General features: G+C 48.9%; 1 protein-coding gene across 2 annotated transcripts in view; it reads right to left on the bottom strand.

The window, feature by feature from the left end:
* Positions 1–7835: 7835 nt before the first annotated feature.
* The window catches only part of UBE4B (ubiquitination factor E4B), a 123528-nt gene continuing 118770 nt past the window's right edge, over positions 7836–12593 (bottom strand). For both annotated transcript variants that reach the window (XM_080801988.1, XM_080801987.1), the window contains 3 exons: positions 10279–10453; positions 9565–9711; positions 7836–9230 (listed from right to left, as the gene is read on the bottom strand). In XM_080801988.1, coding sequence (XP_080658114.1) covers positions 9169–9230; positions 9565–9711; positions 10279–10453 — 384 coding nt within the window. In that variant the 3' untranslated portion in view covers positions 7836–9168. The remainder of the gene's footprint in view (positions 9231–9564; positions 9712–10278; positions 10454–12593) is intronic.

The following is a 12593-nucleotide window of genomic DNA, read 5'->3' on the forward strand; positions in this document are numbered from 1 at the left end:
TCTTTGGGAAAAAAAAAAAAAGAAGAAGACGACACCAGGAAGGGAACCCTTAACACATGTGCGGAAATGGCATCACAGGTTATAATGCTGAGTCACTGTGTTATGCAACGCAGGGATCTGAAAATCGGCATCTTCCACGTGAGATAAGTAAATGGGGAAGCTACTAAAACCAGAAAGAGATACTACAAGAAAAGAAAACTGTAAACCATATCCCGTAGGACACAAATGGTAGATAGACAGACATGCAAAAATTCTTCAAAAACTTTTAGCAAATTGAGGGCACCTGGGTGGTTCAATCAGTTGAGCTTCTTGTCTTGGGCTCAGGTCGTGATCCTGGGGTCCTGGGATCGAGTCCCACGTCCGGCTCCCTGCTCCATGCGGGGTTTCCTTCTCCCTCTGCCTCTCCCCGATTTGTCCTCTCAATCTCTCTCTCTCTCTCAAATAAATAAATAAAATATATTTTTTTAATTTTAGCAAATTGATTCCAACAATATAGAAATAGGATAATATATGATATTCTAGTGGGATGTCTCCCAGGATTGCAAGGTTTGTTTAACTTTCAAAAATTAATTGCTGTTACTTCACCATAGTAGCCTAAAATTTAAAAACCATAGTACCATTTCAACAGATGCAGAAAATGCATTTGACAAAAATCCAAAATCCAACATCAGATGGACCCTGAAACATATTCAAGAATGTTCACAGGCTTTAACCCACTGAACCACCCAGGCGCCCCCAAAGTAGCAATTTTAATATGAAAAACTTCATCACAGACAGAGAGATGGCAAAAGGAAAGATAATCAAGAAAATATAATTATGGGGCGCCTGGGTGACTCTGTGGGTTAAGCCTCCGCCTTTCGCTCAAGGTCATGATCCCAGGGTCCTGGGATCGAGCCCGCATCAGGCTCTCTGCTCAGCGGGTAGCCTGCTTTCCCTGTTTCCCTGTCTCTCTCTCTCTGTCTGCCTCTCTGCCTACTTGTGATCTCTGTCTGTCAAATAAATAAATTTTTAGAAATCTTAAAAAAATATATAATCACGAGTGTATCTCCTTTATTGCATCGGTTCAGAAGACACAAAGCCATTAGTGATAAAACCACGGGGAGAAGCACGTAAGTGAACAGCTGGGATCGACATTTGTCATGGAGTCTTGAAATAAACAGATTAAGCCGAAGCCAGACGAAAGAGTAAGCAAAAATAGAGAGGATTTCAGTAATATAATCAATAAGCTGTAAGTAATAAATACAAGTAAAATTCTATACCTCATAAACAGAGGAGACACACTGAACTACGAGGGTCACAAAACTTAATCACGTGCCAGATAGATTCCCAAGGAGCAACACCATCTGGACAATCGTCCTCAGAGCACGGTGCCGTAACACGGCAAATACTTCTCAAATGGACTGAAATACAAGTATAGATGAGTGTAGACTCTTGGAACCTCCAATTCCACGGCTACGGATTTACCGTCACGTATGTTTGCACACGCGCCGAGATGGTGTGTTCACGAGTTTGCTCGCGGTGGAGTTGCTGGAGGCAGTCCCGGTTGCAATCAGCCGATGTCCTATCACTAAATGGCTTGGTAATAAGAGGACAGAGGTACTGTTGGGAGAGTGGATCCTGGGGGGTATTTTACGCAGAAAAAAAGCAAGGTGCAGCCTGGCATGGGACTGCCATTTCCCCTGAGTAAGAAAACCAGGAACAGGGCAAGGGCATGGGAGGCCGGGGTGGGGTGGGGTGGGGTGGGGTGGGGTAGAAGAGAGGAGGCAGTCCTTTCCCTCAGTCTTCTTTAGGTTTGGTTTTGTTTTTTTCATCTTGAACTATGTGTACCTGTTTCTTATTCAAAATATTAAATTAGGGCACCTGGGTGGCTCAGTTGTTAAACGTCTGCCTTCGGCCCAGGTCATGATCGCAGGGTCCTGGGATCGAGCCCCACATCGGGCTCTCTGCTCCGCAGGGAGCCTACTTCTCTTCCTCTCTCTCTGCCTGCCTCTCTGCCTACTTGTGATCTCTCTGTCAAATAAATAAATAAAATATTTTAAAAATATTAAAACAATATTAAAAAAATACATAAACAGAAGTAGAGATAGAACAACACTAACATTCAGAATTCCTGTTTCAAAAAAGAGATCATGGGGTGGCCTGGGTGGCTCAGTGGGTTAAAGCCTCTGCCTTCGGCTCAGGTCATGATCTCAGGGTCCTGGGATCGAGCCCCGCATCGGGCTCTCTGCTCAGTGGGGAGCCTGCTTCCTCCTCTCTCTCTGCCTGACTCTCTGCCTACTTGTGCTCTCTGTCTGTCAAATAAATAAATAAATAATCTTAAAAAAAAAACACACACACAAAAAACAAACCAAAAAAGAGATCACAACTAAGCTATCCGAGAGAGAACAGATGGCAAGAGGATATTCCCAACATCTAAAATGGACTAGGGAGTAAGTTCTAGAAAAATACACAAGAATGCCTGTAAATGGGGCAGGAAAACAAAAAGGTAAGAATCGCCCATTTGCAGAAGGGAGGGAGAAACGGTATGGCTGATGCTGTTTTCGAAGATGGTTGCAACGAGATCTCCCATCCACTTGCTGCTCTTGAAACATGACACTGACATTCCTCCCACGGGGAGCTGGGGTCTCCGCTCCCTCCCCGGGAACCTGGGCGGGCCTGTGTCTGTTGCAGAAGAGACGCTCTGTGACTCTGTGACCACCGAGGCCGCTGGGCTGTCAAGACCGGTTTCTGCCCGGCCGTCTTGCGTTTCAGGTGACTCAGTACGGAGTCCCGGAGCGAGAATTGGCCGCTGAGCATAATGTACCCCAGAACCATGACAGATGATAATGAACTAATAGGGGGTGTTTTAAGCCATTAAATGTGAGTGATCCGTTTAGCAGCAGGATTTAGGTCCTGGAAGCAAGTGAGACAAAGCTGAACACAAGTGGCTTGGCTTTGATACTGAACGGGGGTGCCTTGAGGCTGCTGGTAGTTGGCCTAAAGGGCATCGAAGAGGCTTTAAAGGAAAGTAAGTAAAAGTTATTGGAAGCTGAAGGAAGGAGGCCCCTTCTCACGCGATGGTGGAAGTTTTGGCAATGCCATCGTCCGTGCCAGATGAAGAGTGCATTTGGAGGAGTGAACTCAACGATCGAGGTCAGGAGATTGCCAGGCAAAATCCTGATAAAGCGTCGCTTGGCTTCTTCTCGTTGCCTCCAGAAGCCACTTAGATCTTTAGAAACCATCACATACAAGGACAAGAACGTGACTACAAACCCCTTTAACATCTTAGCAAGATTTGAGGATTTCACAAGAAATCCAAAATAGGGAAGAGTTGATCTGGAAGAGATCTGTGGGTGTAGCTTTTAACAGAGTCAACCCCAAGGAGATTCATAGCAAACCCACCAAATCCTAAGGGAATAGTTCTGGGGAATGTACCTCTGACTTAGAGGGGACAGCAGAGAAAGTGTGATGTAGAAAGAGACTTCTGAACCCAACCTCTTTTTAAGGACAGGAAACAGACTGAGACATGTACTGCATACTTCGTTGCAATTTGGTTTTGTTATGGACAAGGGAGGAAAGGTTCAGGGGCAAAACCCAAGAGCCCAGAGGGCGGAGCTGAGAGGCTCGGTGAACAATTAGTAGGTTGTAGGACGGATTCCTCTCTAAGGAACTGCGACACATGCCAGCGGGATTTCAGAATCACGACGGACCAGTGACTCCGGGGGTCCCATTTTCCAACGTTTGGAATAGGAGCATCTATAATGATTTTTCCATACCTGTCCCATCATTGGGTGGTGTGGGGGGGGTGTGTGTGTGTGTGCGCGTGTGTGTGCGCATGTGTGTAGATAACTTGTATCTTTAGTTCACAGAACTTTAAATCAAGAGGAGTAGCCCTCCAGGGACTGGAGCTAAAGAATCACATCAGAGAGACTCCCCTGCCCTTGGACTTGTTCTGGATGATGAGACGTTGGACGTCAAGGTGATGCCATAATGGGATGAAGCCCGGAAGTCTTTGGGGGCAAGAGCTGGACGTATTTTGCGCAGATGGAGACTGTAAATTGTTGGGGGGAGGGAAATGTGGTCGATCGCATTTTGCAAGGTGACCAGAACCGTATCTCCCATCTCAGAAGCTGTGTGAGGCTGACAACCTTCCTGTCACGTAGTGGCTTCTACATTCCTTCCCTTTACACCCAGGCCGGCTTACGACTAAGGCAGAAGGTCACACTGCGTGACTTCCAAGCCTCCGTTGCAAAAGGTGTCACAGCTCCTGTCGGGTCCTCTTGGACGCTTGTTCCTGGAACCTCCAGAACCAACGGAGATAAAATCACCATTACCACATCCTGCTACGAAATTTGGGGGTGATCTGGTTCTGCAGCAACAAATAAATGACACAACCGGAACGACAAGTACGTGAAGAGATCATTCATGCAACACACAGACCGAGCACTGACCCTGCGCACCAGGAGTCCTTCCAGGTACTAAAATCCTGCCCTCCTGGGGCCCACATGGTAGTAGGGGGAAACGGATTGTAAAGAAGTCATATCTTAAGTTAGTGAATGATAAATGTTAAGGAAAAAATGCAAAGAAAGGGAATAGCAAGGGACAGCAAATAGTGCGATTTTACTTACTTAATTTTTTAAAAAAGATTTTATTTATTTATTTGACAGAGATCACAAGGAGGTGGAGAGGCAGGCAGAGAGAGAGGGGGAAGCAGGCTCCCTGCTGAGCAGAGAGCCCGATGCAGGACCCTGGGATCATGACCTGAGCCAAAGGCAGAGGCTTTAACCCACCGAGCCACTCAGGCGCCCCCGGATAGTGCAATTTTAAACAGGAAGTACAAGGAAAGACTCCCGGAGGTGATAGTTGTGCAAAGACCTAAAGCCATAAGGGGTTTGTGTTCCAGGTGGATATCGTGGGCAGAGGATTCCTTGCAGAGGGAGCAAACACAAGGGCGCTGGCAGTGTGGGGAGCGCGCCTGCCGGTTCAGGAGGGCAGGAAGCCAGGGAGGCTTGGCAGGTGGAGGAAGGGGGAGCTGCAGGAGGTATGTGCAGAGAGATCATGGAGAGGGAGCGTGCCGCCGCCTAGGTTACTATAAAATCCTTTTTATTTCTAGAGGACTGGGAAGCCATGGAAGGTTTGAGCATGGAAACTTAGTCAAGGGTTTTTTGTTGGTTTGCTTCTTGGTTTTAGTAACCTCCACGCCCAACGTAGGGCTTGAACTCACGACCCGGAGATCAGGAGCTGCACGCCCCACCAGCTGAGCCAGCCCGGCGCCCCTGAGCTTCGGCAAGTTTTCACAAGACCACTCCAGCTGCTGTTACAAGAGAGGAGAACAAGGGGGGGGACAGGGAGAGCGGTCAGGAGGCTGACGCAGCAAGCCAGGCCCCTGCTAATGCCTCAGGCCAGTCACACCCGTGGGCCTGGTGAAGAGTAGCTGAATTCTGGGTCCATTCTGCAGGGAGAGCTGAGAACTCTGCGGGCAGAATGGGTAGGAGAAGAGCACAAGAGAGGAATCAAGGATGACTCCCAAGGTTTTGGTCCAAGTGATCGAGAAGGATTGAGTTGCCATTTAGCATGATGGGGAGACAAAGAGGAGGGGTTGGGGGTGAAACAGGAACTTAATTCAGAACTCGGAGGGCATCGGAGATGACCGGTGTACGCAGCACGGGAGAGAGGCCTGGGCTGGAGATACAAACCGGGGCTCGGCGGCGAGTGGCTGGCAAGCCAAGCCCGCCCTGGGACTGACGTTACTTCACCAGTTCCCATGAGGGGTGGGGCTGGAGCGGACCCCAAGGCCAAAGCCCCTTCCAGAAGGGCATGCTGCTTCTCCGTAGGTCCTTGGGCATTCTGAGGCTGGGCCATTCTGGGATACTGCCACACGGCAGGAGCGCTGGAGGGATCGGCCTCTGAAGCCCACGTGGCTTAGTTTCCACGTGCCTGTCTCACGGACACCATCTCCGTTGGACAGTTGTTGAGGATTAAGTGAATTATTACATGAGAGACTGCCTTGTGCCTAGAATATGCTCACAAAAGACAAGTTATCTACAACCAACGTGGTTTCCCTTGGCCCAACACCAGTGGATATCAAAGCCAAGTTCACAGGCCACTGCGGAGGTCTCCTTCTATTGAAAAACTTAACCTCGTCAGACCAGGCCTCTTTACGTCTCCTTTCCACGCCAACCAAAACACGGTGAAATTCACTTCTTTCTGCATCAAATCCAAAGGCTGCAAAACGTGCACAAAATAACGTGCTCGACTATCTTTTTCAAAAGGTATTTCATCAACTCTTTTTTAAAATCCCACATAAGAATGAGTCACAAAACGAGTAAGAAGTTATTTTAATCATCTGTCAAGGATTATTTCTCTTTGGCTCATCTGATACTCAGATCTTCCTTCATATCTGACCATCTTTCTTGTAGCCAAGGCCTACTTTTAAAATATTTCGGAATTTATCTTAGTATCCATAATTAACCGATTGCATCAAACACAAGTTTCTATAAAATAGTAACCCTGTGACTCTGAAAAATAGAAACACGAATTATCTTGCCCCTAGAGACGGTACAGACAGAAGATATGTCCTACCCAGTGGAAGATCCTTGAAACCTCTGAATTCTGAGTATTCAAAATGCTGAGGGCACACGGAGGGATACAGCAGCGTCCTATCACATTCACCGGGCTGTGCAGACAACAGAAACTGTGCTGTGAAGACTTTATAATCTGGTTAGAGAGAAGATAATAATACATATTCGTAAGATAGATACACGATTAGGCATAGAAGCCCCAAAACATAGCCGGTTTTTTTTTTTTTTAAGATTTTATGTATTTATTTGGCAGACAGAGATCACAAGTAGGCAGAAAGGCAGGCAGAGAGAGAGAGGGGGAAGCAGGCTCCCCACTGAGCAGAGAGCCCGATGCGGGGCTCGATCCCAGGACCCTGGGACCATGACCTGAGCCGAAGGCAGAGGCTTTAACCCACTGAGCCACCCAGGCGCCCCAAAACATAGCTTTATAGACATATACATATGTAAGTTTAGTAAAAGGTGAACTAAATTAGTGGAAGTATCTGCATGGAGGAATAACGAATGCATTATATATTTTGATTTACTACCAGTCTGCTCAAGAGAAGTCATACGGGGCTGGGGGCACGGACTTTGGAGCCTGGACGTTTACTCTTCCACTAACTGACCAGGTGACCTCGAGCCAGTTACCTAACCTCTCCGCACCTCACACCCTGATGTGTTTAAAAACCACCCAAGACAATAGTTTCATCTTATTTTTGAAAGATTTATTTTAGAGAGAGCGTGCGTGCGAGCAGGGGAGGGGCAGAGAGAGAGGGAGAAACTCCTCAAGCGGACTCCCCCACGGAGCCTGGGGCTTGATCCCACGACCCTGCCGTCACGACCTGAGCCAAAATCGAGAGCGTCAGCCGCTCAAGGCACCGAGCCACCCAGGCGCCCCTAGAGAATCGCCTTCTTGGAGGATGAAGCCACACGTGGGCAGAAGCCTTTCTGCTCAGAGAAGGAAATGCCCTGCGGGCGCCCGCTTTCCGCATCCCACGATGCCACGGGCTGGCCTTGAGGGAGAACCGGAGAAGTCAGCGAAAAGGTGCTGACGATGGGGACCTCGCTGGGGACAGCAGAGACCGCACGCGACGCAGCTCCGCCCCTCGCACACGCAAATCGGCGAAATGAGAACCGAGACTGATACAAACGCGAGAAAGTTTTATTTTAAAAACAGCGACTCTTCATTGGCCGCAGACGGGATTCACCACGGGCAGACTCGCTTGGCTCTGGTTCCTCACCCCCCCCCCCCCCCCCGCTGCTTTCCACAAAAAGAAGAGACTCAAAGAAGGTTCCTTCTGAATGCGTATCACCGTTTATTGTAGTTTGCGTTAGGAATCGAACAGAGGACATTGTCTGTGGAGGGGGAGGAAGGAGGAAAAAAAAGAAAGTCTGTTCTCGCAGCTTAATTTCCTCAAAACACTTTATGGTTTCAGATCCTTTTTTACCCCACGGGAAATGCGAGAATTCAAGTATGTTGACGTCGGGAGCGGGAATACAGAAAGTCCTATGGTTCTGTGCGTGTGGGGGTGCGTCTGTGTGTGTGTGTTTACGGGGAGACACGCGTCCCCGTTTCCTGTGCCCCATTTTTGCTTTGGGAAGGGCAAGCCCCAAAGGATGCGTCTTCTAGATGACCCCCTGCCTCGAACTCACAGACTCCGGAGTTGAGGAATTTCTTTTCTCTCCTAGGATAACTGTAATGGTTTTGAACTGCCGCCCCCCCCACCCTGCCCGGCGTGCGCCTCCCCCCAAAACCGTAAGTCCTGTAAAAATCCTGATATACGTGAATACTTTTTCCCGCCCTGCAGCTGCTCCTCGGGCTCCTCCGAGAGGCCCATGCCAAGGACCAGAGCAACAGGTTCTCTTCATTTTGTTTAGAATGAAAAAACTTTAAAGGGACATTTCAAAAGAAAAAAAAAATAAAAACTGAAATTCGAATTCTGAAAATATCTTGCCTTTTTTATTAATCATGTCATCTAACACCAATTAAAAAAAACAAATATGTGAATATGATATAAAAATACGATCCCAGGATTAACACTTTGTCGCAGGCACGGTTCTCTCACAGAGTATATGTCTGGAGGGCCGGGGGGGAAGGAGTATATTTTTGTTTTTGCTTCTCTTAAAAAAATCCACAGCAGTGCAAGTCGGGTCAGGAAGGGAGGAGGAGGGGGAAGGATTCTTTAGCAGCAAAATGTCCAAGGTTCTCTAATCACAATCAAATCAACGGATATTGGGTTTGGGGTGGGGGTGGGGGGAGATGAACTTGGGATGCTGCCCAGACCCACTTGTCATCAATCGCTAAAAGACTTCCGTTGCAAAAGCCCCAAATGGTGACATAGGAAGACGAGCTTTATTACACAAGCAATCATAAAGTGTGTCCCTCAAGCTTTTGACCATGTGTGTCACTTAAATATATGTACAGGAATGGGGTTCCTCTTGCCATCCACGTCCTCGTAGGTCTCCACCGTCTGGTCACTCCAGGGGGGGGCGGGGGTGGGGGCTCTCGGCGTCTCCTGCCCGGCGGGGCTGAATAGCATCGGAAGGGCGTCTCCACCGCGGACCCCCCGCTCCCGCCTGCCGGGCCGGCCTTGGCTGTGTCTCGCGGAGGGTGGGCACGGGGGACAGTTTAGTGATCACTGTTTTGTTTCTCTCTCATCCAGGCGTGAATCTGTTCTTTCAGTTCTGGCACTGGGAAAGAAAAGGAGAGGATTAATGGCCCCGGGCTGGAGGGCTGCGGCTAGGAGACGGAGCCCGCAGTTCTATACAAACGGAGAGAAAAGGCCATTCACTTCCTCCCTGACACGAAGGCCGAGGAAGAAGCGGGACATAAGGACCAGCCTCCCCCAGTGAATCAGAGCCAAGAATGTTTTGTGTCTTTTCCATGAAGTGCCGTAAGCTATGGGAGCTTCTGGATTTGGTACATCGGCCCCCTGCTGAGGGCTCTCTGACAGGGGACTCGGGCGCCACGGCAGGGCCTGGATGCGGGCGGGCCCGGGGGGCCCGAGGCTGCGCCCTCCTCTACCTGGTTCCAGCATGTTCTCGGTCAGCGTCTGCCGGTTGAAGGGGTCCGTGGGGGAGTTGAGCAAGTGCCGCAGGATGATGGAGCGGTCCATGATGGTGCCGGAGGGCAGCCGCACGGGGTCGGTCATCAGGGTGTCCATCAGAGGGTCTGCGGAGACAGAGCAGAGCGAACTGTCATCTCAGAGCCCAGAACTGAAGGTGACGAGACAAAGCCCCTCCTGTCGGGGAAAGGTCTAGATCCACAGACACAACAATCCCCTGGTCCGACCAGGCCCCTAAGGGCAGCCAGACGTTGGCATAAGATAAAGACACCCATGGTGCCTCCGGGGGAGGGACGCACCCTTGGCCAGCTAGAGCTGGGACGGGGAGGAACAGAGGAAAAGGACCAGGGCTCTGCAGCAGAGACAGCGGCCGGAGCCCCTCAGTTCATCTCAGAACTTCCAGGATTCTCCTTTGGAAATGCAAATCCCCTCTTGCAAAGGCAAGGCTGATCTTGGCACGTTCGAGGTCGTTACTTGGTTTGATATCAAGATAAGGACCCACCCCTTTTAATTTATAACAGGAACTAAAAGTAGACAAACGTAATTTCAGACACTGCGTCTCCAGGAGTAGCTCCAGCACACCATACAAAGTGAAAAGCACAGACCGCCGTCTCTTCATGTTCCGTGTCTCCAGGTAATTCAAACATTCAGCACGAGGAGAGCGGCCCACTTGCCTCTGAACTCGTCGGGGGCGTCACTGTAGTCGATTTCCGCGCGCGCGTTTTTGGCCACTATCTCCTCCACCTTCTCGGCCAGGAGCTTAAACTTCTCGATCGCTATGGTCGATTTGATCCCGGCCTTCCGCATCTTCGAGATCACTTCTTCGAACAACTCTTTGCTGTAGGATCTCTGCCAAACGAGGAAAGACAACGTGAGCCATCAGTGTATGCAAGCTGCAGAAAATGCCCGATCCATTGCACGATCCATGTGTGTCTTTCTAAAAAAGCCCTGAGACGATACCATGTATCTAAACGCTCTTACGCGGCTACAAACACATACAATACAAACCAGAATAAGCCACACCAGGGCGCACAAGGTCATTACCGCTGAGGAGGACTTCAGGGTTGAGGCAAAGGAGGGGAATTTTTAAATTCTGGAATTACTTTTACAGCGAACATGCATTCTTTTAAAATTTAAATTTCTTTATGAGACAGGGAGAGAGAGAATGAATGGGCAGGGGAGGGGCAGAGGCAGAGGGAGAAGCAGACTCCCTGCCGTGCACGAAGCCCCACCCAGGACTCGATCCCAGGGCCCTGAAATCACGATGCAGTGAAATCGAGAGTCAGACACTGAGCTGACTGAGCCACCCAGGCGCCCCTAAAATTTAAATATTAAAAAGAGAATGAAAATCGCATCTGTTTGAGGCTTTGAAAGGCACTGTGGCCTGTGACAAGTGTCAGCTCTTTTCCCTAAAGGTCAACATGGTGAAAACAACCCAACACGGTTCGTAATCAAAAGGAGCTTTATCCTGTTCGTGGTCAGTCTTTCTTCCAGAGCTCTCAGCTCCACACTGTTAAATGTCAGGTGCTCTGCTGAGAGGAGCACGGGGGCTGGTGGAGGACAAGTGCCCATGAAGACCCAGAAGAACGGGGACTTGAATTCTGGCTCCACTGTCTACCCACTGGGCGGTCTCAGGCAAACCCCTCTGGGTCCCGGTTTCCTCCGCATAGAACGGGGGTGGTAACATCCACCTCACACGTGCCTAATTCAGATACATCACTGCCGTTCGGAAATATCACAGCATATCCTAATTTGCATTTATAGCAAAAACACTGGCCACTTGTCAATTCAGTGACAGTGATGCAAACAGAGGAGGAGATCGATCGAGCCTGAGACTCCGAACGAAGGCCTGGTCACCCCTGAGTGGTGCTTCCCATCCAAGGATTCAGACGAACGTCTATGGGGTGAATTCATGTCAATACCCGTATTCTCTTAGAGCGCGGGGCTGAAATTCCTCGACCTTTCTTCTTTAACTTCAGTTTCTAAGTAAGCGTACATGCTCACTTTCTCTCTGCACGCACCCACGCGCAGAGAGAGGAAAGGGCACGCGCTAGCCTCGGCCTGGCAGAAATCCTAAAAGCCATCCTGTCCAATCCTGAAAAGTTCAGAGAGCCTCCAGTATAGTTTTCCGAAACTGAATTACTACACGGATTCAGCAAATACCTTACTTGACATCTCTCCTTCTTATAAGCCAGGAAGCCACAGTCTCCATCCATCCCTTTGGGGAGGGGCACAGGGGTAAGTGGCCAAAAGATTATAGGAAGACGCTGGGAGGCCAAAATTAAAATACTGTGCACAGGGATGTACTGTGGATTGGGCGTTGCGACTGAGACAACTTCACCTTGAACTTCTCTTTGTAACAAGGCGCCACTTGCTATCCTCATGAAACATCACCTACCCTATTTCTCAAACGATGACGATGAGTTTTTAACCAACTGACTCGTGCTTACTTCTAGGTCAAGTATCAGAAATCAAAGGCAACTGTGATGAGGGGACGTGGCATTCAGCCTCCTAGAGCAACGGCATCAATGCATGGGGCAAAGGCACATTACTGAGCTGCTGCTTCGAGACTGATGTGGGTTGGGTCAGAGAGGCAGCAAAGATGCTGTTCCTGTCCTCAAGGATCTAACAGAATCATCCTAAAATTAAACACGGAAATATCTACAAATCATGTATCTGATAAAGGTCTTGTATCCAGAATATATAAAGAGCTCCTACAATTCAACAATGAAATACTAAACGACCCATTTTAAAAAATGGTGAAGGGCTTGAACAGCCATTTCTCCAAAAAAGATACATAGATGGCCAAGAAGCACATGAAATTTGTCGTTATGAAAATGTGAATCAGAACCACAGTGAAGTACCACTTCATTCCCACTAGGGTGGCTGTTAAAAAAAAAAAAAAACAACAACCAAAAGAAAAACTAACAAGTGTTGGTGAGGATGCGAAAAAACTGAAACGAGACCCCTTGTCCACTGCTGGTGGGAA

The sequence above is a fragment of the Martes martes genome (genome assembly GCF_963455335.1).
Source record: "Martes martes genome assembly, chromosome: 4".
In the NCBI taxonomy this organism is placed as follows: domain Eukaryota; kingdom Metazoa; phylum Chordata; class Mammalia; order Carnivora; family Mustelidae; genus Martes; species Martes martes.